At 39.4% G+C, this 26,060-nt stretch overlaps 2 protein-coding genes and 1 pseudogene across 7 annotated transcripts in view; 1 reads left to right on the top strand and 2 right to left on the bottom strand.

Moving 5' to 3' along the window:
- Positions 1-747: 747 nt before the first annotated feature.
- LOC309721022 (uncharacterized protein) lies at positions 748-5,810 on the bottom strand. 4 transcript variants are annotated; one of them, XM_082558332.1, is made up of 13 exons: positions 5,685-5,810; positions 4,601-5,021; positions 4,420-4,452; positions 4,238-4,327; positions 3,755-3,826; positions 3,558-3,646; positions 3,343-3,445; positions 2,966-3,068; positions 2,834-2,886; positions 2,645-2,723; positions 1,928-2,424; positions 1,535-1,728; positions 761-1,426 (listed from the first exon to the last, which is right to left on the bottom strand). In XM_082558332.1, the coding sequence occupies exons 2-13, from the start codon at positions 4,811-4,813 to the stop codon at positions 1,282-1,284; spliced, it is 1,671 nt and encodes a 556-aa protein (XP_082414458.1). In that variant the 5' UTR covers positions 4,814-5,021; positions 5,685-5,810; the 3' UTR covers positions 761-1,281. The 4 variants fall into 4 exon arrangements, with proteins under 4 accessions (XP_082414457.1, XP_082414458.1, XP_082414459.1 ...); XM_082558333.1 differs by having other exon boundaries at positions 3,558-3,826; positions 4,601-4,686; positions 4,996-5,021; XM_082558331.1 differs by having other exon boundaries at positions 748-1,426; positions 3,558-3,826.
- Positions 5,811-7,904: 2,094 nt separating this feature from the next.
- LOC309720086 (histone H1-like) lies at positions 7,905-24,190 on the top strand. Of its 2 annotated transcripts, XR_014280406.1 has the most exons (3): positions 7,905-10,157; positions 22,632-22,716; positions 24,133-24,190. XR_014280406.1 is itself a non-coding variant. In XM_082556664.1 (1 exon), the coding sequence occupies exon 1, from the start codon at positions 9,723-9,725 to the stop codon at positions 10,107-10,109; it is 387 nt and encodes a 128-aa protein (XP_082412790.1). In that variant the 5' UTR covers positions 7,905-9,722; the 3' UTR covers positions 10,110-10,586. The 2 variants fall into 2 exon arrangements, 1 of the variants encoding a protein (XP_082412790.1); XM_082556664.1 differs by lacking the exons at positions 22,632-22,716; positions 24,133-24,190 and having other exon boundaries at positions 7,905-10,586.
- LOC309720087 (ATP-binding cassette sub-family C member 2-like) overlaps positions 16,179-26,060 on the bottom strand; it is a 32,435-nt pseudogene continuing 22,553 nt past the window's right edge. The window contains exons 23-32 of the transcript XR_014280729.1: positions 25,578-25,732; positions 23,347-23,502; positions 23,043-23,242; positions 22,810-22,936; positions 22,591-22,692; positions 21,597-21,740; positions 19,018-19,176; positions 18,765-18,931; positions 18,354-18,548; positions 16,179-17,342 (exon numbers count right to left, since the gene is read on the bottom strand). The product of XR_014280729.1 is annotated as an ATP-binding cassette sub-family C member 2-like (transcript). The remainder of the gene's footprint in view (positions 17,343-18,353; positions 18,549-18,764; positions 18,932-19,017; positions 19,177-21,596; positions 21,741-22,590; positions 22,693-22,809; positions 22,937-23,042; positions 23,243-23,346; positions 23,503-25,577; positions 25,733-26,060) is intronic.

The following is a 26,060-nucleotide window of genomic DNA, read 5'->3' as shown; positions in this document are numbered from 1 at the left end:
CTCACACTGAGATTTGGTATGAAGTGGCATGTTTGTGCTAATGCTGACATTGGGGCTCAGAGTTCCTCTGTGTGTATATATTTGTGAACGTTAACTTGGCTAATGTCCAAGGGTTTGACTGCTTTCCTGTTGGATTGTATCACAAAGAACAGGGATAAGAGCACCAGTGGCCGTGCACACCCTCATCTCTCTCCTTCACCCGATCATTAGTGTTGGAAACCGGCATTAGCTCAGAGTAGATTAGACTTCAGTATAGTGCAAGTGATTTGATTTTATGATTATTTGATTCAGTTTTTTCTGTGTTCAAGCTCAATTACTTTAATAAAATATGTTGAATTCAAACAAATAAATAAACAAAAACTGTGGACATTACCCTTTTAAACCTTTCTGAAACAAGACAGGTAAAAACCAGTGTATAAAAGTTTACATAGGTATAAATAGCTCTAACACTTTACTCCAGCCTGGCGTCCACACATGTGGACATCACATTTTGGGTTATTTAGACCAAAATACTAAATCTTGATCAACAAGTGCCTGATATACAGTTATGAGGACATTATACTGCAACTGTTCTATCGAAATTTCAAATTAATGTCCTCATATGTGGCTCTCATTTTTCTCAGAAACAAAAATTAGGTAAAAAAAACAAAACCTGGTAATTCTTTTTTACATTCATCGGGTTCCAATCGGCCCAAATATCAAAGAGAAATTAAAAATGCATGCCATGGAAGATTTCGGGTCTTAGGGGGTTAAAATGACCAGACCCCTCCGGCCTGTTTTCCAGGCCACTAAATTAAACCCAGTCAATTACCAATTGAACAGAATAAAAACCTACGAGGTCCACTAATAGTCCAAAAGTCCAAATCTTTAATAGAAAAGACAGGCAGAACTCAAACAATAATCCAAACGAGGAGCATATATACACACTGGAAAGTAAATAATTATAAGTTATTAAATCAGACTAATTAAATACAGTAAAACTAATAAGGGAAGACGAACACACGGGAAATAAAAATAACAGTGTAAACATACCAAAACTCAAAATAAAACAGGAAAGCTACTACAAACCGAGTGTGACACAATTACATTCATATTGAAACATATGTGATAATTTTCTTTCTTTGTAGCATTTTTAAGATATGTGTTAGAACAGTCATTATGCTGTTTGGATTAGGAACCAATCATTTTTGCCAAATAGTTAACACAAACTTAGAACAACAATGAACAATTTTCAAGATTCTGATTTACAGAACAAACAAAAGTCACAAAAGGTTTCATTATTTAAGAGACAAGATCAAGTTTTTCACACAGGAATGAAATGACAGAATCCAGTGCAGCGGGGCCAAAGGTGTGTGTCAGCAAACTGAAGGTTGAGGAATCAGTCAGCTCATGTTTAAGATTGTGTTGGATTTTGAGAAGAGTCTGTCTGTTATTAGAAAGTAAGATTAACAATGTTACACCAATAACCCAAATACGGGGAAATGACAAATAATACCAAAAAAGATACAACTTTCATATTGTTTTACTAACTTACTTTGTCATATCAGCACTTGAATGGTCGATGCCTTTACAGACCATGTCTGTTGTGACATCGCAGGCCAATCTTCCGGCAAACCCGAGGGCTAGCTCCCCAGCCTCCTCTTCACTCAGAACACTAAACACTGTTACTTTAGTTTTGGCCTTCTTAGGCCTGTCAAGAATCATTGCGGGCAGTTTGGCTTTACGGCCCTAAAAAAGAAAAAGTGCAAACACCAAAAGAGCAGAGAGAGACACACACACGCGCACAAAGTTAAATGCTTTTGTTTACATGGTGTAATTGTGTATATGTTGCAGCAAATGCACAATTTCCAGCCACATTGTCACTTCATTGATACGAGTAACCCGGATTTATTTCAGGTGACATCAAAATCACGAAATGTATACCTACCCCAATCAAACCTCTGAAAACATGAACTGACATGTTCTCTGCGTTGATTCTGCGCTTGATCTCGTCTTCTGTTATTGTGTAGGTTTTCTTTTTTGAGCTTGGTACAGATAAGCGACCATGCACTCTGTAAACTGTACTAGTTCCTTCTGAATCAGTTTGGAATTCTGTATCTGCATCGATCCTGTCAACATCATCAGCAGCAGCATTATCTGTACTCAGACTTGTGCCGTATACTTCTGCTTCTTTTTCGTTGTCTTCAGTCTGTGTACCTTCATCTCTTTCAGTCTGTGTACCTTCATCTCTGACTGTCAGTCTTCCTATCTCACTGTTACTTGTCGATTTGCTGCAGATGTTCTCTCCCTTAGGAACTTTTCCTTTGTCATTCGCTGCCTGATGCTTTCCCTGATGACATTCTTCACTGGCTACTTCTATTGCTCCTCCTGTATAGCCACCCACTATGCTGCACAACTCCTTTCCCTCTGCTGTGCTGCACTGTGCTGTTACATAAAGAAGAATGATATAAACAGCACTATATCAATTTAATTGTGAAGAGAAATCCCCACAATACGACACAGTTATGTCTAAAATAGTTTTGTGTAAAAACTGGATCTTGAAACGTCCACTTTAATTACACAGTCCGGGTGTGCAAAGGCAAAATTATGAAATTTTTTTCACTTTAAACATTTTTGGACATTGTTTAGTTATATTGTGACTTACTCTCACAGAAGATACAGATGCCACAAACAGACTTTGAACAACGCATGTGCTTGTATGCACCACATTTCTGGCACTGCACCTGTGAATTAAAAAAAAAAGAAGAAGAAGAAGAAATAAACAAACAAAAAGCAAATGAACAAAGTCCATTAAATAAACAATCTATATGGCTAAGGACATGTCATAGTGTACCCGGTCTTTGGCTGCAATCACACACCAGCACTGACTGCACTTCCTAGTTCGATCTGCAAAATATAATTTGTTTAAGTACAAGTTACATTTTCCAATGTTAGAGAAAAAGAAGGCAGCTAATTTTATCTTTACCTATTGAGGAAAATAAGTAGTGGCAAAGTCGGGACCTGAGCTTTGTGATTTCAGTGTTGTACTCCTCCACTTGTGTTTTACCGTCAATGAGAGATTGGGCAAACTAATAATTGACGAAGAAGAAAAAAAAAAAAAGAAAGAACAAAAAGAATTAGATTAACAAAGAAATGTTTGTTTGTTTTTAACCCCCCCCCCCCCCCCCCCCCCCCGAGAAAAACAAAACAAAAACAGAGCAACCAAAGCGAAGCATTACTGCTGAAATGGTTCAATCTACAAAAAAAATTGAGATTTTACCATCCTGCCTCTAAGGCTTTAAAAACTGAATAGGCAAAAATGTAAACATTACTTATATAGGTTAAAGCTATAGTTTTCAGTACCATTATGACATGCACTCCACATGAGTTCCCATCCTGTTGATGTGGGTGGCTCACATGTGACAAGGTCCACTCTCCAGCGCAGCCTCTTGCTGAAGCAAATGAGCTGAGAGATCGCAGTTATTACAAATAAAAAGCATATAGAGAAATCAATAACCACGTTCGGTAATGATTTCAATTAAATTAAATATGTTATGTTAAATATGTTAATTAATTACCTCCAGTTTTTCAACACCGCACTTTTTCTGACCTCCGACTCGCCAAATGAATTCATATAGACTATGGTCCTCTTGGGTATGTCACAAAACTGTTTTGTAAAAAGATGGATATGGTAGGCTTGGGCCTTGAGCTTTCCTAATGAGGGACACTGAAAAGTATCATGCACTAGAGAGAGTGCAAAATCTGTGCAACTTACAAACAAGGTCCAGTGGCTGCCGTTTTCCAGACAGGCTCCAATCAATTTCTCATACATCTGAAAGATGTTTTTCTGGAAATAAAAATAATGTGACAAGTATGTTTTTCTGTCAAGAATGACACTGCAAAACTGCAAAAGCTTGTCAGGTGAGACTTGTAATTAATTCTGCAGATACACAAACATATAGAAAGTGTCATTTTTGGTTTACATTAATTAATTTCTATAGTGTGTACAAAACAAATCAAGACCACAGACTCAACACGCACCACTCAATTTTTGGTGTTCTTTATCAGTTGGCCAAGACAGAAATGTTTTAATCTGTGTGCATTGCTTTTGAACAAGTCTTTACACAGAAAAGGTTTCAGAAACGTATTTTTCAGGTTCTTCAGACAAGGCTTCAATTTTGGAAAATGCTGTTTGTTTATAGTGGCAACTTATAAACCCTTTGTGATAAGAACATAGTTACCACAGTCCAAGTCATACCTTCAAAAAGTATGCACTTTGTGCTCTTGTGGACCCATCCAAAATTTTTCCAGTGATTTGGCTTGGTATTGGATAAATGTGAGGGAAATTCTATAAAAATAACATAAATACATGTTTTCAAATACATTACAAAAAACGTAAACATGCTATGTCATTATGATCAAACAAGCTTTTCAACATACCTCACACTGCAAATAGATTAGGCCATCTATTACCTTATAAAACAAATAAATAAATACATATAAATAAAAACAGAACTAAGGAATACGATTCATTAAGTAAATTGTACAATAAAGTGTATTTAAAGCAGAATTTAACATTAGTTTTATGACAACATAAAAGGATTTTTATGTCAAGAGGTACCTCATCTGAAATGTTAGTCTGGTCAAACAGGGATTTCAAACTTGAAATACCAATAGAGTTTGGTCCAGCTACTCCCACAAGGTAATCTGTGAGAAAGCATATGCTGTAGTCAACAGATATCATTTTCTTTTTGCATGCTGCAACCATCATCCATTTCAGTCTTCTAGGAGCTTTGTCTGGTTGTAGTTCTTTTTTCTCCTCCTCTCCCCTCATCTATTAATTAAATTGTTTTCTGACCTTCCTAACTGTTTCCGACCTGTCTTCCCAATGTGATGTTTAAGCAATATATGTATGGTCAGAAGGGGGTGAAATTTTCATTGCAGTTGTACGTGTAACATTGCATGTGATAATAAAAGGCTTGATTGGTTGATTATTCAACATGAGTTGACATTTACCTGACATTGTGAAGGAGTCACAGTTTCTGTAAGGGTGTAAGAACATAACATGTGGATTTGTTACACTTCTTTTTCACAAGTTAATAACAATCAATAATTTTCATTCCATTATTTACAAGCTATCACATGATGTCCCAGGGACAACATTTACACGATGTCCCAGGGACAACATCTACACGATGTCCCTGGGTCAACATTTACACGATGTCCCAGGGACAACAATTACGCGATGTCCCAGGGACAACATTTACGCGATGTCCCAGGGACAACATTTACGCGATGTCCCAGGGACAACATTTACGCGATGTCCCAGGGACAACATTTACGCGATGTACCAGGACAAATTTGTAAATTTCTGGATTACTGTTAATCTCCATAGAATCAAGAACTCATGTCCAGTTTCACAGCTATGGACCAGTTAATTATGTTTCCAGGTGATAGTTTGAGTCATAGATTCAGCACACAACCATAAGTCTAGGCCTTTTAGTCCAGATTCTCTTCACTTATGTTTGTAAAATGATCAGGGAAGCTACTGCAATTTTGCCTGACCCAACCCCCGGGCCACGAAACACCCAAAAAGTTGGGGAACGCTGGTCTAGAGAACACTGGTTAGCTAATGCTGTTGTCAAGTAGCCTATCGCTAGCAAACAAACAGCAAGCCAAGTGAGGAACATATGTATAATGCTTACCGTTTATTAAAGGAAAGTATCCTAAATTGACTTCAAATTCGGCGGACAGGCGGCGGTTTTTCGCTTCTTCACTTGTATTTCGAAATAATCGAAGGCGGGTATTTCGAAGTCGCAAAGGAATGACGTCACAAGACGTCACTTGCAATGTTGAACCTGGAACAACATTAATTATGATGATGTGGGAACAATGCTGACACGAGGAAATCAGATCGTCCGCCTACCACAGTCCTGCTTTACAGGTGAAAATAGAGCAACAGGACCGCTGAGTCTTTGACTTTATTTATTTTCTGCTGTGTTTTACTTGCATCTATTTGAAAGAGTGAGTGTAAACACAAAAAATATTTTATTTTATGTGCTGGAATGTGCAGAAAATAGGTTTAAATGTTAAACTAATTTATGCAAGTCATAGAATGTTGCATATAATTAAATTTTTGCTTGATGCATAAAGTTAAAAGATTAAAACTGATAAAACAGTTGATTACATTTTGTATGATGTGTAGAAAAAGTAGAATTGGGCTGACAGATCTATCGCTTTATCACCTCTTCAGGTTGTAAATCGTGTTTTTAAAAAGTAACTAAGTAATTACTTTTGAAAATAAGTAATTAGTAAAGTAATGGGATTACTTTTTGGGGGAAGTAATTAGTTACTGATTACTTTTTTCAAGTAACTTGACCAACACTGGCCGTGACAAAGTCATCGTTTTCAAGGATGAAATGATTGTACAGCATACATCCTGAGTCACTTTAAAAAAACAAGAATTGGGTGCACAGGATGAATTTATTTTGGATTTTCTCTAATCAAGACAGGGTCAAACATATAAATACATGTCCACTGTTAGATTTGTATTGTTGATTGTCATTTATGCTTAGAAATATTTACTTATATATGCTTAGAGTTTTGTAATTAGTTGTAGATTGGTAGAGGTTTTGATCCTTGATAGTCTGCAAACTTTGTGTGTATTAGACAGCACTTTGGGAGCATGAGAGGTCATACCGTGTCTTATTATTTTATGGTAGGATTAACGTAGTTGCGTCTGTTCTAGTCTAAGTGCTCTTTGTTTAGATGAACTGCAGGACTTCCTCACCGTGTTATCTAGGATGAACCATCTAGGGTGAGGGGGAGGCTACCCTCTTCCTGACCAAGGATGTTTGACCCTTTGATCAGCAGTCCCCACACACACACACACACACACACACACACACACACACACACACACACACACAGGCAAGGTACTCTTTGTTTGTATGTAGACGTCGTATGTTAATGAACCTATGCATATTCATGTAACCTCAATAAAAGGACAGTGTATGGGAGAACGGACGAGAGCTACTGGGGTCAAGCGAAGGAACGGTGCCTGTCCGGTTCTCTCCCGTGCACGAGTACCATGAAGAAGTTTGCCTACTTGTGTCTTGCTTGCAGTGTAATTATATTGTCTTAACGTTCCAGCAAATAGGTTTATGCTACAAACCTATCATTAATTGGTCCTTCGATGCCGGAGCCCTGGAATCGCATTCACCGAGGGGAGGAGAGGCACGCTGAAAGACTGACGTCAGCCAGGAAGTTCCTGTGGATTCGCTGTATGTCTTTTCTCCTCGATGAATGGCGATTGGCGGGATTCGAGGCTGATATTACACGCTAAGCAACACCGAGTAAGTTTAGAGTCCAACTCTATAACTGTACGTCTTCGCCGCTCAGTGGGGCGTTGTCCGTGGCCGCTTAGTGGGGCTAAAATTACGTCTTCGCCGCTCAGTGGGGCGTTGTCCGTGGCCGCTTAGTGGGGCTAAAATTCGCCGTCTAAGTGGGGCGATGTACAAGGCCGCTCAGTGGGGTTTTTTGTACAGAAGCATTAAGTCGCAGAGTTGCGCAGTTCGAACTTTTTTTGGTTCGCCGTCTTAGTGGGGCGAAATACAGACCGCTGTGTGGGGTACTGTAGTGAGTTCTCCACCGCTCAGTGGGGTGTTGAGAAGTTCCGCGGGGTCCAGATTGTGCTGGACAGTAGGCCTATTTTGTGTTGTTGTCATTGTCGTCGTCGTTGTTGTTGTTGTTGTTGTTGTGTGTGCGGAGCAGAACATGTGGTCTGTGACACCGACTGTTGTTGTTATCATGGGTTTCTAAGCAACCAAGAGTGAGTCGGAGGGAGACAGACGTTTGTGCTGGACTTTGCTCCTGACAGCACAAAGTATTTATGTAAAAAAAAGAGAGAGCGACGGCTCCACAGCTGCGCGGGTTCACGCGAGCGCGGTCACGCGGACCTGAGCCGTGCGGTTAATCGCAGGCTTATAAATGGAAGAGATTCAAATGTTAGAAGTTTTCAGAAAACACACCAGCCTTGGAGAGCTGTGGAGAAGGCCAGCCCACATCAGCAGCACTTAAGATATGCTCTGGTGAATGGCTTTCCCCCCACCCCTTGCTGACACAATGTTTATTCTTTAGCTTGCCCTGATCGACAGCAGCCTGTGTGCCAGACCATAGATTTAATTGAGGTGGATAGTTGTTAAAAGTAATCTACATTAAGCTTGTGGTTGCTTAAATTCAGTACAATGACATGTGAGGTGAAGTGATATAGGTAAATATTTAAACTCATGAAGTGCATAGAGGCACTTGACCTGTGTGAAAGACTGTCGTCTTATTATGAGCCATTGTTGAGATATAGAGCACATCTGTGAAAACAACTAATATGCTCAACCCTGTATGAAACATCTAAAAATACATGATGGAGAAGCTGTGTTGAATATGTAAGTGTAAGACTTTGCCACTGTGGGCAGAGCATGCAACTACTGTGTGATGTCGCGTTGCAGTTTTGTTTTTGTTTTTTGAGCTGATGAGCAAGCTACACATTATCAGATCAAGAGCTGTCTGAGAACTACTCAAAGAGAGGGAAACAGAGAGTGTGCAGCGTTTCCATGAGCAGTTTTTCTGCACCTTGACTCGTGTGTGTGTGTAGCATCAGCATCATGTTTTTGTTTATTTGTTTTGTTGGATTAAAAATAATTAAATAAACTGGTGATCATGCTTATGGATCACCATGGCACATATCTCCAGCCATATGATTTATTTATGCAGATGAAAAAGTGAGTGTGAATGTGTCTGACATCACAGTGTTTTTGTGCACTGTGCAAAAGTGATTGCCTCTGATTGTGAGTGAGAGCGGTGATTTTGCAGACCACCAGCTATTGTGAAGAAAAAAAAAAAAGAGTGAAAAAGAGACAAATTACTACATTGTAGACGAAGAGAAATAATCATAGGAAAAAGGTTTTGTGTTGATCAGCCGAAAAACAACTACAATGTCATTTTCTGCTTTTAAGAAAGGATTGTTCACACAAACACACAGAGAGAGAGAGAGAGAGATGTGTGTTGATTAAGCAGTGATGATAATAATGAACATGTTTTAGTTTGTCACTTTCAGGTGAAAAGCAGACCTGTATCAATTTTCCACATGCAACAGTCGGAAGAAAGTTATAGTTTAACATCATTGGAAACAAGTTTCTGGCTGACTTATTTACAGTGCCATGTGTTTCTCAACCTCACAAGCGAGCTCACTCCTCCCTGAAGATAAGGAATGCAGCTCCAAAGCAATAACATGATAAAGAGACAGCAGCAAGTCCTGAGCACAAAAAGTCCCAGCAAAGCAGCAGCAATGTGGATAAACAGCAGCAGAAGAAGAAAGCAAACCCATCTTCCTGTCTGATTGGTTGAATTTCACGGAGGGGCGAGCAAGATGGCGGCGTGAAGAGGAGTTTTTGTTTGAGTTCTCAGCACGAGACACTTATTTGACGTCTTTCTGGCCTTCGGGACTTTTTTGGAGATCAGCGCGCTAAACTTGCTGGATCTGAGGCCAGGGTCTGCGGCGGCAGCATGTTGAAATGCTCAAAAAGGACTGAGTGACTCGGGCAAGCCACATGCGGCTAGCGACATGAAAGAAATGGACCCTTCATGATGCGTTCAACGTGCCAGCGCTGTGGTGGGAAAGGCTCCATCATAAACACGCCCTGCGCCCTGCGCCCTGCGCCGAGGTTCAGGCCAAGAAGAAGAAGACGATGACTTCCAAGCCCAAGAAGGTCGGCCTCAGCGTGGGCGAGCTGATTGTGAAAGCCGTGGCCGCTTCCAAGGAGCGCAACGGCCTGTCTGTGGCCGCTCTCAAGAAGGCTCTGGCTGCCGGAGGCTACGATGTGGACAAGAACAACGCCCGTGTCAAGACCGCCATCAAGAGCCTGGTGGCGAAGGGCACTCTGGTGCAGACCAAGGGCACCAGGACCTCCGGATCCTTCAAGATGAACAAGGCTACTGAGAGCAAAGCCAAGAAGCCCGCCGCAGCCAAAGCCAAGAAACCGGCAGCAGCTGCTAAGAAGTCGCCCAAGAAGGCAGCAGCAGCACTTCAGCTACTAGACAGGACAAAGCTGAAGGAGAACTGCCGGGACTGTTGAAGTGGGAGAGGACAAAAGAGTGAGAGGACAACAGAGTGAGAAGACTAGGTGAGAACACATAGGAATTATTTAATGTGGGAAATCAAAATTTGGGTTAGCAAACCTGGGGAAAAGAAAACTGACTGCTTAAGTTGGAAAATTGAGACGGAGTCTGAAACATTGCGAAAATAGAAACATACAAAATCACACACACACAAGCAGAACATGCATTAACCCTACTAACAATTCCAAACACAAAATGACTCATGAAGACTCATAGCACATTAGTTAAGAAATGATCAAATAGCAGAGAAGTGTGTAGGAAAGGCAGAGAACATGCTCTGCTGGAGATGCAGCTCCACAGACCTGCATTAAACCTGCCTAATAACACAAACACACATGCAATGAAAATTAGCTTGTTATCTTTCATCAGTGTTAAAATAGTGTCAATTTAGCAGACACTTGTTATTAAATACTGAATTTATCCAATGCAAAAAATTGACTCTCCAGGTTGCAGGACAACAGTTTAACTTTTGTGGGAAAAAAGATCCTGGTTTGACCAACCAGTGATCAGACAATAAATTTAGTTGTTAAAATGGTAAATTGGGAGAAGCTTCCTGCTTGATTGAGGCAGCACATGTAATTTACTGTATGAGGGAAATTGTCTTTTGTGATACTATTTTGAACATGCTTTTCTGTCGTCCTGTCAACTTAGTGGGTTAATAGCTGATATGCAAATTAGTTGATCGGTTTTAGATTAATGAAAGGTGACTGAATTCTAGTATGAGTGAATGAGATGTGTTGGAGTTGTTGTGTGTTGAGTGGAGACTCTAAAACACTGAGTTTCCTGTTTTGATGTGCGAGTGAATCCTGTATTTAGATACACAACTCTGAATACATCAGAACAAACGTCTTTTGTGAAGTGCATGACAGCATGTCACATGTTTTATGATGAAGGGAAAAAGGAAAAATTGAATAAAATAGATCTGTGGCTTAAATGAGTGAAGAGCACAGACCGGGTGATTAAACTCATAGCTAATATGACATTAGGGTTATGTTGTGTGTTGTGCAGCTGATGGTTGATTTGGAGTGAATCTAGCTGATGATTTTTCTTTTGTTGTGAAGTTGAGCCTGCCGATTAGTATGATGGTATGATAAACCATGCTAATGGTATGATTTACCCTCCTGAGATGAGGAGCTTGTGTCATGACTTAACAAGGCCTTTTTATTTTTGATACTTTCACAGTGCACTGAGAGTTTGGTTTGATAATCTCTGTTATTTTTTATTTTTCATTTTTGAACAAGCACTGATTTTTGCTTGTGAATTTCTTTTCTTTGAGCAGATCTGCAAGTCGGGAATTAAAAGCGTTACACGTCGTCAAGAAAATTGTTGCAAGTGAGTTTCTCCACATTTAAAATGGGTTCAGGAGAAAGCCACTTATTTGGGACAATTAGGAAATGAGAGTCCCCCCCAAAAAGGATTCAACGAGGAAATCCAGTCTAAATTATTTTTCTTTTTGAAATAACGTCGTTTTGCTGAGCGTGGAAACGAATGCGATGATAATTTCCACAATTAGCAAAAGAAGGAACCACTGAGTGAATGAGTAAGAGTTTTAAAATATCTGACTGACTGACTGAACATGATTGTGTGAAGCTAACCCCCACCTGACAAAGGTGCAGATGAACCCATGTGTTTCCTTTTACAGGAGCAGAAAGATGACAGCAACACTCGAGGTTGCATGATGATTTAACCTTTTAAATGCCATTTTCTGTGTCTGTGCATTTATCAGGTGTGTTATTCATAGGCTTGAGTTGCTCACAGAGATAACTGTGACAAAGTATGCATACGCCTGCGCAAGCGCTAATATTTGCATTTTCTTTTCTTACAGCATGCCAGTTCTTCATGTGAATTGATGATGCGATTTATACCAGGACAACTGGTTGATGTTTTTTCCTACTACAGGATTTCTGGGTTTATGTGTGAGGAAAACTGTGTTTACAGGTTATGAGTGGTGATGCTGTTGCATTGTGTTGATGGGAAAATGTGAAGGTTACTTTGATAATGTGAATAACCTGTGTGAAATTTCCTGTGTTGAGAACTGGTGTTACTTCTTTCCACAGCTAGGGTTGACTTTATGGTGTTTTTATGGCACCTCTGGAACCTGTTGACCTGTGTCTGACCTCTGTCTGACTACAGTCAATGTGTATTGCTAATGTTAGTTTCTTTGAGAATGCTGTGGAAGATTCAGCTGAAACGGACAAGTGACATGAGTAAAACAAATAAGAGATACAGTGTTTCTGGGATAGTTTGATATGGGCTCATTAGCTGGCCACTTTTGAGCCCATAGTAATATATAAGTGGAGTGACTTTGCTTAAGAGCAGTCACCGATTACATTAATGTTGCCTGAGTACATGGGATGATCCATGTCTGAGGCGACTTATGAAAATAATTGTAGTTTACTGATTTGAGAAAACCTGCACATGACACTTGTCTTGCTGATGTTGAATGCTTCTTGTCCTTATGATACAATTGTTTACAGGTATGAAGTTTGATTTTACTTCCAGATTTTGTTTTCCAGGCCATGATGGTGTGTATGCAGGCTCCTGGGAGAGCCAGGTGTTAAGCAAACTTAATATGCAAAGCACACTAACATTTTCATTGCAGGATTATGGGTCCAGGGTGGTGCTGCTCCAGGGGAGGAGATGCCCTGATGTTGCCTGGGATATGATCTAGCTAATCTTTTTCTTTAAGACTGGAATCCAGGTTTGGTGAGTTGACGCATGGGTGTGTCCATGCGTCAAGAGGAGGGGTCCAAGGATTAACATTAAACAATGTTTTTTATTATTGTTGCAGTGATTTGTGTGATTAGCCGTTTTATTTACAAATATTAAACCTATGCAAGTGGTGCACCCATGTTCAGATGAGGCTTTGATGGCCTATAAGTGAAGTTCACTGAACTAAAGAATGTGGTTTGATGATTGTTGACATACTCTCCAAATAGTTTGTCTTCCTAGCAAGGAAATACAGGTGCAGCAGTAATCTCCTGAGAAATCTTCAGAGGCCCAGTGAGAAGCGCATAGCTGACAGGACCAGGCAGTGGTTGAGGTCAAAGATCAAGCTGATTGGGGCCCATCATGAAATCAGACCTTGGAGCCACAGCAAGGACCATGAAACTGCCTGCAAAATAGAGGAGAGGATCGTCCACAAGATGGGAGAGAGGCTTCAGGAGGATCAGAGATCATCTTCAGCACAGCAGACATCACACAGAGAGCTGTGCTACTAAGCTTCCAGGAAATCAAGAGGAGACTTCCCACAGCAAGATTTTAAATAAAATGAAAGATTCAATATTGACGCTGAGGAAGACGACTAAGGTGTACGACGTGCTCTGCCTTAAACCTTCAGCAGCGTTGGAACATGAAAACTCGTGGGATGAGGGGAGCGTGCCAAGCTCCATCGACAGCGCAGAAGGAGTTCGAGGATGACATCATGATTCTGTGAAAGCACAGGAACCAGAAGCTATGGTGGTGATGACAGCAGTTTCCTATGAACATCACCTAATGCTGTGCCACTATACTGTGCATACGATGACACTCTGAAGGCTGCTGGGATCATAACAGCAGTAAGATGACGGAACCCAGCACCCTTTCCACAGAGAGCTTTTTCTGCAGAGCGTGGACAATTAAGGAGTCATAAATATCCCCCTCACAAGACGAAGGTCTGAAGTCAGGTGATGGGGGCTGGTAAGAGGCCATAAAACTAGAGTGCTGAGAGGTCTGCAGCTTTGGAAATAGCTGAGAACCATGTTGACAAACAACAAAACCAACTGGTATGTTTGAATGTTTATTCTACATACATTTGGACTCTGGTCCTATGGACAACGATGGAAACAACTGGAAGAGACATTCATGACGCCCTGCAGAACTCAAACCACTCTGCAGAGAGACATGTGATGTGCACACCTGGAGGAAGCACCACCAAGTTGAGATGTTTTTGAAAATGTTACTTTTTTAGTTTCACTATTAAATTAACAATTTCTTTGTTTGCTTGTAAGATGCAGTTTGCCATGAGATGAGCTCAATGAATGGGGTAACTGCTAATACATTTGTTGAACTGTGTACCTTTTCAGTAATTTAGGGTGATTTGACATATGCTGAGTATAAAAATGTTTGCATTGAAACTGTCAGACATGAGGTATTCATACCTGGGAACTTTTCAGGCATAAAGGTCAAAAAGGGGGGAAATGTTAGATTTGTATTGTTGATTGTCATTTATGCTTAGAAATATTTACTTATATATGCTTAGAGTTTTGTAATTAGTTGTAGATTGGTAGAGGTTTTGATCCTTGATAGTCTGCAAACTTTGTGTGTATTAGACAGCACTTTGGGAGCATGAGAGGTCATACCGTGTCTTATTATTTTATGGTAGGATTAACGTAGTTGCGTCTGTTCTAGTCTAAGTGCTCTTTGTTTAGATGAACTGCAGGACTTCCTCACCGTGTTATCTAGGATGAACCATCTAGGGTGAGGGGGAGGCTACCCTCTTCCTGACCAAGGATGTTTGACCCTTTGATCAGCAGTCCCCACACACACACACACACACACACACACACACACACACAGGCAAGGTACTCTTTGTTTGTATGTAGACGTCGTATGTTAATGAACCTATGCATATTCATGTAACCTCAATAAAAGGACAGTGTATGGGAGAACGGACGAGAGCTACTGGGGTCAAGCGAAGGAACGGTGCCTGTCCGGTTCTCTCCCGTGCACGAGTACCATGAAGAAGTTTGCCTACTTGTGTCTTGCTTGCAGTGTAATTATATTGTCTTAACGTTCCAGCGAATAGGTTTATGCTACAAACCTATCATCCACTAATATTTGGTCAAATGTATGGGCAGAAATCTGTGCCATCATAAACTGAATTTGAATAAGTTAAATTTGAATTTGAATTGCTCAGATTGAATCTGAATTGTAACTTGAATAAATGCTTTTGAAAACTGAATTTGAATTAGTCTAATTTGAAATTGAATTTATGGTTTGAAAATGATCATCACTAAATTGAAATTGAATTTTATATTTTGAAAATGAATTGATTTGCTTTGAAACTGCATTTTTATCCTTAAAAAATTCAGCTCTCGAATAATTTCAGTCTCACTTCTCACCTTTCAGTTTCAGTTCTACAATTCAATTTCAGTTCCAAAATTCAGTTTTTTGGAACTTGCATCCGGTTCCGGTTCAAGCGCAGATTAATGGAACTACGTTTTACTAGCGGACCGAAAGTGTTACTGACGGGAATCTACAGCATCTTGAGCTGAATTAAGACTTCAGAAGTCATTCATCATGTCGAATGACCAGCGGATAAACTCTCAGGTTGGTAATAAATGTACTACATGTATAAGAACAAGCGTCATGTTAACAAATGATAGCCGTAAGGTAACTTTTATGCTTATTGTAGCTGCTAGCTAAAAACGCTAATTTAGCGTAGTTTGCCCTGAATTCAGCTTTGACAAAACAAATATGATCGACTGTTTCTAGTAGAATTCCAAAGTTGTCATCTTGTACCCTCTCAGAGTACCCCCTCTGTATGCTTACAGAGACCCCTACAGTAGGGAAACATGCAAAACAGTGCATATATACAATTTAGTGATGATCATTTTCAAACCATAAATTCAATTTCAAATTAGACTAATTCAAATTCAGTTTTCAAAAGCATTTATTCAAGTTACAATTCAGATTCAATCTGAGCAATTCAAATTCAAATTTAACTTATTCAAATTCAGTTTATGATGGCACAGATTTCTGCCCATACAAACGTCCCTTTGTAAGTTACACCTCAGAGTGACATTTTTGGTTGCTGTCAACAAGATTCTGGAGTAATTATGGCTGGATATTTGACCATCTTCTGGACAGAATTGGTAGAGTTTAAATGGGTGAGTTTCCTAGCATAGACCCGGTTTTAAGTGTAATCCACAAATTTTCAGTAAGGTTGAGGTTAGGGTTGGGAAGACCATTCCCGAAGCCTAATATTAGCCTGTTTTATCCATTCCAAAGCCAGTTTTAATAGATGGCTGTAAATGGATGCAGAGGCCTGATGAACAGACTAATAACATTGTATCAAAAAAGAGGTTTTTTAAATTAAAACCAGTTAAGCATGATTTCAGAAAGAAATTTTATTTTTTACACAAAATGCGTTACATTTACAATATGGTTTTCCTATGTTGTTCCCTATAGATACGACACATATGTCAGTTTTGCTGCGAGATCGATCAACTTTAGACCAGACAACAAACGACGGAGGCTCCGGAAAAGTGCTATCAAACGATGAGTTTATTAACAGCCCGGAGAAAACATCAACATATGTCTTCTGACCAAAATACATGTTGTGGATACTTATAAAGCAGTGGGGTACACGCCCCCCCATGGCGTCAATGACAGATTAGAATAGGTTCCAGACCTTAGTCACAGTTAATCGTACATCTTTTAATAGCTATAAGCAGACATAGAACTTCTCTTTTCTATAACACCTTCCATACAAGGTAATAATCTTAAGCCCTCAGGGTCTCTGAGGCTAATTATTGACTCTGCTCATCTGTTACCAAGTAGAATAAAATGCAACAGGTTTGCAACAAGAAGCTGGAAACATTGGGGCCTCTGCTCAGGCCTATTCCTAGATTATATGTATTATATGTACTGTAAGCATGCATTGCAGTTATCCTTCTATGTTCTAGTTTCCCTCAGCATGTATCACCTGGACAGTCACGCCAGTGAAGCTTAAGACCCTTAATGAACTGAACATCAACTCTAACCAAGCACATTCATGCATTGTGTATAAAATGAACTCAACCTGTAAAAATAGAAAGGTCAATGTGATGACAAACATATTCAATGCAATTTTTATAAACCCTGCAGGAAATATTACCGATAAATGATACTGTAAAACATGTTATTAATACATTCTTCATAAGGCAGATTATATGGTAGCAATAAAAGAATCTCTGAATCCCAACAGTTTCTTTACATAAAAGTAAAATCAGGTCTTCACAATGAAACCTACAAATAAAACACATACACAGAAAATTGTGGCCCTAAATCTTCCCTAAAAAAACAGTATAAGTAGAGATTATAAATTTGTGCTGCTTTCTGGTGTTATCCCAGCATCCCTTGCCATGGCGTAGAAATGACCTTCATTTTCAAGCAGGTTGCTCGGCGAATCAAATTCCACTATTTTTCCAACATCAAGCACCATTACCCTGTTAGAAAGACACACAGGATTTAATAGTAGCCCACTGAGAAATGTCCATACTGTGTGGCTTTGGCAGCCCCAGCTCAAAAGTGAAAACTGATGTGTAAATATTTGTGCTGTCTCTGTGAACAGTTAACTCAGGGGAGATACAACAGACACCGGAGGGAAAGGGTACGCTCATTATTCTAAGGAATCAAAGTTTAAAGGGTTACACAAATAGTGCTGCCTTTTATTACAAGGTTGAGGTCAGGGCCAATCTGTTGTACTGCTAGTTGTTCACTTTTATAATGTCCTGCTAAACTGGCAGAACTATCTAGCATATCATTGAATCCAAGTGAAGTTACTAGTGATGTAACTTCACTTGATGTAACGCCAAAGTATAAACCAAAACAGAACAGAAATGGAAAGCAAAATAATCTAAGTAATGAAAAGAACACACAGAAGACCTACAAATGCACAGTATCAGATAGTCAGCTCAACATCTTAGCCAAAATAAAGTAACTTACAGTAAAGTAAGTTTAGGTTCAAGTCCAAGTGTTAAAACTACTAATGGAAAACAGAGTCAGTACCCCTTGGTCTAGATCATTTGGTCAAATATTACTCTCATGTATGATTAGGGGTGGGTTTAAAAAATTGATTTCCCAATTCAAATCGATTTTAATTTGAATAATGCGATATCGATTCAGTAAATCCTGAAATCTGTTTTTTAATATAAATGTATTTTCCAGAAACACCAGCTTAAAACTTACCAAACTATTTCAGCAATCTCCATACAGCTAAACTAGGGTAAATGGATACCACGAAAAGATGTAAACACAAAGCAAGATCCAACGGCACGTACATGTACATGCTGTTGGGTGCTGAAAGCCGATATCTCATAGATTCTGAAACTACATGTTTTGTCAATCTCCAACCAAAATTCACTGAACCAGCAGCAAAACAAGACCAAATTTAAGCTTCATGTCAGAAAAACATCGTCATGAATTCCAAAAATGTTAAGGGAAAAGGTATAACTCACCTAGAGCTGTCCATGATACTGTGCAGGCGGTGGGCGATGGTAAGCACTGTGCAGTCTGAGAACTCTTTGCGGATGGTGTTCTGAATCAGGTTGTCTGTCTCCAGGTCAACAGCTGCCGTGGCTTCATCCAGAATTAGGATACGTGACTTTCTCAGGAGAGCTCGGGCCAGACACAGCAGCTGCCTCTGCCCAACACTGGAAAGATTGTATTAAAGTATTGATATCTTAAGAGGGTTTTTGTAGCGCAAAAGAAAAAAGTAAACCACAAATGACACTCATGTGTTCAAATACAATTAGGGTTTATGTAAGTTTTGCAGAACATTACATAAGGTTTAGAATAACGAACTGTACAAAACTTATACTTATATATAACTTATACCCAGAGGCCGTATTGTTAATTTTATTACCCACCTGAGGTTTTCTCCTCCCTCTGCCACTTTATGCTGTAATCCTTCCTGCAGCCCTGATACATAGCTCTTTAGATGAGAGAGCTCCAGCACTCTCCAAATTTCCTCATCGCTGAACTTGTCAAATGGATCCAGGTTCATCCTCAGTGACCCCGAGAACAAAACGGGATCCTGTGCACACGGGATTACAAATATCAGTGTACTTTTAGAAATATCAAACTCTTTGACAAGGTTATTGTTTATATTTATGTGTATACCTGTGGTATAATTGTGAGTCTGTGTCTCAGGTCGTGCAGGCCTATTGTAGCGATATCTACATCATCAATGAGGATGCGACCTTCAGCAGCTTCAATAATTCTAAACAGGCAGTTGGTAAGACTTGATTTCCCAGCTCCTGTGCGACCAACAATACCGATCTGAATGCAGTGAGAGAAAACACATAAGATCAAAATAACAGCTGGCGCATATTTGAAGAAAAAAAAAAATCTACACATTTTTCTTTCTGGATATAAATTGTATTTAACAGTATAGCAATAAATAATGCAATAATAAGCAAATATACTCAGTCTGTACTTAGTTTGTAAAAGATCTTAGACATTTCAGTAATGTTACAGAAAGAAGCAACATTTTTCAGAGGTAGCAGATATTTTACAGTGCTTATAGTCATCACTGCTATTGACAGTAATTCCATGATATATGTTATTGCAATGCAGACAGTCTTTACTCAGTTTTACTTTGACACCAATATTTCAAAGTTGTCAGTGTTTGAGCTTACTCCAATCCATTGGGGACTCTGTTGTCCTATTGGGAGACTTCAGTGCACACGTGGGGAACAACAGGGGGACCTGGAGGGGCGTGACTGGGAGGAACAGCCTCCCGGATCTGAACCCGAGCGGTGTTTTGTTGTTGGACTTCTGTGCAAACCAGTGCATGTAGCACCAGGATGCTTTAGGCCACAGGTTGATGATTGATTTTGTAATTGTATTACCAGTCCTGTGGCCATATGTTCTGGACACTCAGATAAAGAGAGGGGCTGAGCTGTCAGCTGATCACCATCTGATGGTGAGTTGGATCAGGTGGCGGAGGAGGATGCTGGACAGGCCTGGTGCACCTAAATGTATACTTAGGGTGTGCTGAGAATTGCTTAGCAGAGGCCCCAGTCTGCGAGATCTTCAACGCACACCAAACAACTTCTTGGTGGCAGAGCCCCTGGGGTGGATGAGGTATGCCCTGAGTTCCTGAAGGCTCTAGATATTGTAGGGCTGTCCTGGTTGACACACCTCTACAGTGTTGCGTGGACATCAGGGGCGGTACCTCTGGATTGATAGATGGTTCCCATTTTTAAGAAGGGGGACCGGAGGGTTTATTTCAGTTATGGGGGATCACACTCCTCAGCCTCCCCGGGAAAGTCTATGCCAGGGTGCTGGAAAGAAGGGTCTGTCTGTTAGTCGAACCTCGGATACAGGAGGAACCATGTGGTTTTCGTCCTGGTTGTCGAACACAGGACCAGCTCTTTATCCTCTCAAGGATACTTGAGTGTGCATGGGAGTTTTCCCAACCAGTCTACATGTGTTTTGTGGACGTGGAGAAGGCATTCAACCGTGTCCCTTGGAGTGTCCTGTGCTCCAGGAGTATGAGATCCTTGGCCCATTGCTACGGGCCATTCAATCCTTATACAACCATTGCAAGAGCTTGGCCGCATAGCCGGCAATGTCAGGCTCGTTCTTGTTTGGTGATGGGCTCTGCCAGGGCTGCTCTTCTGTTCATAATTTTTATGGATAGAATTTCTAGGCGCAGCCAAGTGACGGAAGGCTTTCACTTGGGTGGTCTCAGAATCTCATCTCTGCTTTTTGCAGATGATGTGGTTCTGTTGGCTTCATCGGGTAATGGCCTCCAGCTCGCACTGGAACAGTTTGCAGCCGAGTGTGAAGCGGTGGGAATGAAAATCAGCACCTCCAAATCTGAGGCCATGGTCCTCAGCAAGAAAGCAAAGACCCAGGAAACCATGGAGAGATTATATCTCTTGGCTGGCCTGGAAATGCCTTGGTGTTCCCCTGGATAAGCTAGAGGAGGTGACTAGGTAGAGGGAGGTCTGGGCTTCTCTGCTTAGGCTGCTGGCCCCGCGAATCGGTCCTGGATAAGCACAAGAAGATGGATGGATGGATGTATTGATAGCAATGCTGAATATTCCGGCCTAGCAAAAAAAGTTTGGGAACAACTGCCCATAGACTAGTTACATGTTTACATATCACAGCTGATTATAATATACAGTAATACACATAATGTATAAATTAAAAGAAAAACTGATAGTTCACATTATTTTACAGTTTAATTATATGTAATTACTGTCAACACAGATTGATCTGTGGCATCTTTCTTGAGTAATTGATTAATAGATTGGTCTATAAAACATAAAAAAAAACCCCCAAACAATAGAATGTCAATGTCTTACAGCACAAAGTCCAAATTACAAATTTCAACATAATAGCTTTTCTAAACTCAAATAAAAAATGATGTGCAGGTCTGTATCTGGAAGCTACATTTTAGATACAGTTGGCCAATGTCAGCCAGCAGAAAGCTTGCACACGTTGTTAATAGTTAACCTTTTAAATTAAAAAATAGTGGTGCAATTTTATATATTATGGATTTTTCAATGAGGGAGAAAAAATCTTCCCAATGATTTAATGTCCATCCAATTTTTTTTCTTTTTCTTTTTTAGCAGTGCATGCTTTTGTATCTTTGGTGAATATGATATCAGATACAGTAAAACCTATAACTTTTACAGGAACTTTATACATATATGGAGACTCTCCCTCTCACGCTCACACCCACACACCTTCTCAGTGCTGTTGATGTCACAAGTGATTCCATGCAGCACTAAATCCAATTCAGGTCTGTAACGGACTTTGTAGTTCTCAAAATGCACTCTTCCTGCCTCTGGCCACATCTGTGGAGGTCGAGTGTCAGTTACCCAGTCAGCCTGTAACAACAGAAAAAGAAGCAGAACGCATGTGTAATATAATACAAAAGCTATCAAATTGAGCTAAGGTAGCTCTTTTATATGTTGTGCATTAATATTCAAACCAAGATAAATAAGAAACAAAATTATACAGACACCATACATGCAGACATGCACGCATTACACCACTAAAATAAAGGAAAAAAGAAAACTTAAAAAGACGTCACACTTGGTAAAAAATTAAATAGCTCAAATGAAAATATGCAACCAAGATTAACAATTAAGGCCAAGTGTACATGTGCAATGTTATATTCTAAATCAGATTAAATTCAGTATGAACATCATGATGGGATGTGCTAATCAGTGGAGCTCTGGTGCCATTATGAATAAACAACCCAACTCAAATATAACAGGTGGAGTTCAAACATGTGAAATCAAAAGTCAGTGAAACATAAAATTAAATTGTTGCATCAAAATCCTGTTTGTTTGACAATTATCTGAACTATTATCGGTAGTATGTTAAGAAACAGTGGAGAAACAGCAGCTGGGAATAAAAGTATTATCACTGTACAGTGAGCAAACACGGCAGTTGATGTCGCACACAAGCTTATTAGATTCCTGTTGAACTGTTACAGTTACAATAAACTCACAGCCTGTAGAAATCTTAAAATTCATGTCCTATTTAAGAAAACAGTAGATTTTGATTTAACCAAAGTATAAATAATGTCATATGGCAGCATGGTAGTTAGCACCCACACACCCTATGGTAGCTGGGATAGGCTCCAGCACCCCCGTGACCCAGATAAGGATAGACTGAAGAGAATGGATGAATGGATAAATAATGTGTTGCTCACAAAGTATTTCTACATGCCTCGTTCTTAAGCTGAGTGTATTCGTTCACTCTCTCCACAGCTACAATATTGGTCTCCAGCGCTGAGGTCGTCATCACCAGCCAGTTGAGGGTCTGGGTTACCTGCAGAACCCCAACAGGAGAGAGGTCTGTGTTTACATTATTTCTGCATTTTATTAATATCACACATATTAAAAACTGATGAAATAAGGATAAATTCTGAGTGTTTTTGTGACTGACATTAAGGGCATATGATACAGATAGGCCAACCACATTACTGTCAATAGAATCTCTGGAAATGACAGCAAACAGAGCAGCAAAAAACACCACCAGGTTTCCAACAAACTCCAGACGTATGGCCAGCCATCTGTCAAGAAAACAAACCCCACAAATATGCACACAAACAAATTTTAGGGTCTCATCATTTAGCATCACATGCTTATCTGTATTTGGTACACTGTTCAATGTCTGACCTGTCAGACACGATCCGCAGATAGATACTTTTGAGGTTCTCATCTATAGTTACTTCATTGTGTTTAAGAAACCTTTCTTGATGCTTGTAGGCTCTTATCACTGACAGGCCGGACACCGTCTCACCAAAGTGAGAGTATATCGGTGAGCGAGACACCGAGTCCAGCCGGCGCAGCTGTCTTGAAGCGGCAATATAAAAGCGCTGGGTGTAGAGAGAACGACAAAACAAAATCAGTTTGCATGTCATATTATAGGAAAGTTAGGGTAGCTTTTTTTTACATATCTTCTTTACCTTGTTTAGCTTACCTGTACAAAGAAATAGATCAGGGCCAGAGGAATGATAACTATGGCAAAGAAAGGAGTTGCCATGCAGATGACAAATACGGTCCCCAGTACAGACATCAGACACAGAAGGCAGGAGCGCAAGGAAGCAGGAATGGCCTCATCTATGGTAAAAATGTCCTTTGGGATAATATTTGGAGAGTTAGTATTTATTAAAGTCACAGGACAATTTTATTTATAGTGCACATGTAAAAACATAAAAAGTACATAATTAGCAAAATTATAAGTGTAAATAATACTAGAAGAATAAAGTCAATTATTATAAAAGCTAAAGTCAGGATATTGGAAAAAATGTCAATGATAAGTCATGGATGTTCCTCAGTGACTAAACACTTTTAAAGTTTTGAGTTATTCCAAAGATTATAGCTGAGTCAAAGAATATAGTCTTACAGCCACTCTAAAGACTTAATAATTTAATAATTAATTATTAGTCCATGAAGACCCATTGGCTGTTATAAGTAGGATTTGAGGATACAAGAGAAATTAGCTCCTTCTTCCCTTTTTCCACAAGTGGCTGAATTTAGTAGCAGCAGCAAGCAGAGACAACAGCACTACAACCATATTACTGCATTACAGCAAATTGTTTTGATTTGCTACTGTGTAAATAAAATAAAATAAAATTGATCAGTATATTGATTTCATATGTTGTGTTTATACACCACTCTGCATTTAATTATTAATTATTATTAATCTCTGGCTCTCTTCCGCATTATGTCTTTGACTCGTCTCCCTTCTTTCACCCCCAAACAGACGGCGTCTCTGAGTCTAGTTCTGCCAGAAGTTTCTTCCTGTTAAAAGGACGTTTTTCATTCCAACTGTCACCAAGTACTGACTCATAGGGAGTCATCTGATTGTTTGAGGGGTTTTTCTCGATTGTGGTAAGATCTTTACTATTACAATATAATGTACCTTTAGTGACTGTTACTGTGTGTCAGCACTAGATAAATGAAATTTAACTGAACTGTATACTTGAGGAGGCAATTGGGAAGAAAGCCTCTTTAAAGAAAGACTTAAAGAACGAACAGTTTCTTTACATTTCCAAGCTACAGATTTTGCATAGGTGCATGGACTCCATTAGAGGTTTGATGGTTGATAACTTTCTTCGACTTAATGAGGTGAAAACTGAAGTCCTTGTTTGTGCTCCTAAAAAAATTTGTACCTAGGGTTATGGAAAACTCAGGGTCACGTTCTACATTTGCCAAACCTTTTATCAGGAACCTTGGTGTAACTTTTGACTCAGCTCTGACTTTGGACATTCATGCTAAATCTCTGGTCCACTCCTGATTTTATCACTTGAGAAATATTGCTAAGCTGAGTCCCATTGTATCACACTCAGAACTGGAAACTGTCATACATGCATTTGTTTCATCTTGTTTGGAGTACTGTAATTCTTTGTTCACTTGTCTATGGAAAGCTTCTTTGGAGCATCTGTAAGTTGTTCAGAACGCTGCTGTAAAGCTTCTGACCAAGACTTCTAAGTTCTCCCGTGCCACATGCCTGCTGAACCAGCTGCACTGGCTCCCTATTAAATTCACTTTAAGATTAAGATTATGACTCTGACGTTCAGGGCCCTGCATGGAAAAGCACCAACATATATCAGTGATCTTTTACATCTATACATGCTCAGAAGGTCCCTGAGGTCATGTGATAGGGCTTGCTGGTTGTCCATTATACGAGGCTGAAAACAAAGGGCGACAGAGCTTTAGTAACTGTGGCCCCCAGACTGTGGAACTCTCTTCCTTTGAACTTGAGATCTGTGGACTCGGTGGTCTCTTTTTAAAAAACAGCTAAAAACTCATCTTTCTAAACTTGCTTGATTTTTGTTTTTATGTTTTAGCTTCTCTGTGAAGCACTTTGTGATATTTATCTTGAAAGATGCTATACAAATAAAATTATACTTACTTTTACTTTACTTTAACAATTTTAAGAATATTTAGGGTTGTATTCAAACATTTAAGCTAAAGTGGGAAAAAATAAATAATATAAGTAGATATACAACTTGCAGCAAACACAAATAAAAGCTTTTTTAATGTTAAATTTAATGTTTAGTTTTTTAATTTTTAGCACTGTTATTTTAGAAATGACATTAAAAACTAGTTATACTTTGTATTTGTAATCATACAAGCCACAAGAAGATAAAATAAATATTAAAATTCATGAAAAGAATCCTTAAAAAGTGAACTACAAGACCCTACCTTTGCAAAGCGGTTGATCACTCTTCCAATAGGTGTAGTGTCAAAGAAAACCATAGGAACTCGCAGGATGTTGTTAAGAAGTCGTGAATGCAGGATACGAGATGCATCAATGGAAGCATTGGCTAGGAGCAGTGTGCCAAAGAACACAAAGAGGCCTGCAATAAAAACAAGAACGTTTCTAAATAATAGAACTACATTTTTAACAAAGACAAATCCACTGTGGACAGAACCTTGAACTTACAGTAACACTCGGGTGTGCTTTTCCCTGCCTACTGATATAGAATGGCTGTTATTATTATTACAAAATAATAATAGGGCAATAATGACAGAAGAAATTGTATTTAACTTTTTTCATATTCAATTCTTATTTTTATGGGGAAAAAATAGTTCAATCAGCAATATATGCTCTGCATGTAAAGCTGAGTTCAAGCTGAACCAAGGTCCAAATTGACAGTCTTGATTCTTTGTCCTTAATTTACAATA

This window comes from Aulonocara stuartgranti, assembly GCF_965226115.1.
Source record: "Aulonocara stuartgranti genome assembly, chromosome: 13".
In the NCBI taxonomy this organism is placed as follows: domain Eukaryota; kingdom Metazoa; phylum Chordata; class Actinopteri; order Cichliformes; family Cichlidae; genus Aulonocara; species Aulonocara stuartgranti.
This window is presented reverse-complemented; position numbering and strand designations above follow the sequence as displayed.

Excerpts from the sequence above, each read along its gene's own strand:
- LOC309720086 (XM_082556664.1), top strand. The coding sequence starts at position 9,723 with ATGACTTCCAAGCCCAAGAAGGTCGGCCTCAGCGTGGGCGAGCTGATT.
- LOC309721022 (XM_082558331.1), bottom strand. The coding sequence starts at position 4,813 with ATGAGGGGAGAGGAGGAGAAAAAAGAACTACAACCAGACAAAGCTCCT. Across the intron at positions 3,446-3,557 it reads GCGGTGTTGAAAAACTGGAG|CTCATTTGCTTCAGCAAGAG; the intron begins GTAATTAATTAA and ends GCGATCTCTCAG. Across the intron at positions 3,069-3,342 it reads GTGGAGTGCATGTCATAATG|TTTGCCCAATCTCTCATTGA; the intron begins GTACTGAAAACT and ends GTCAATTATTAG.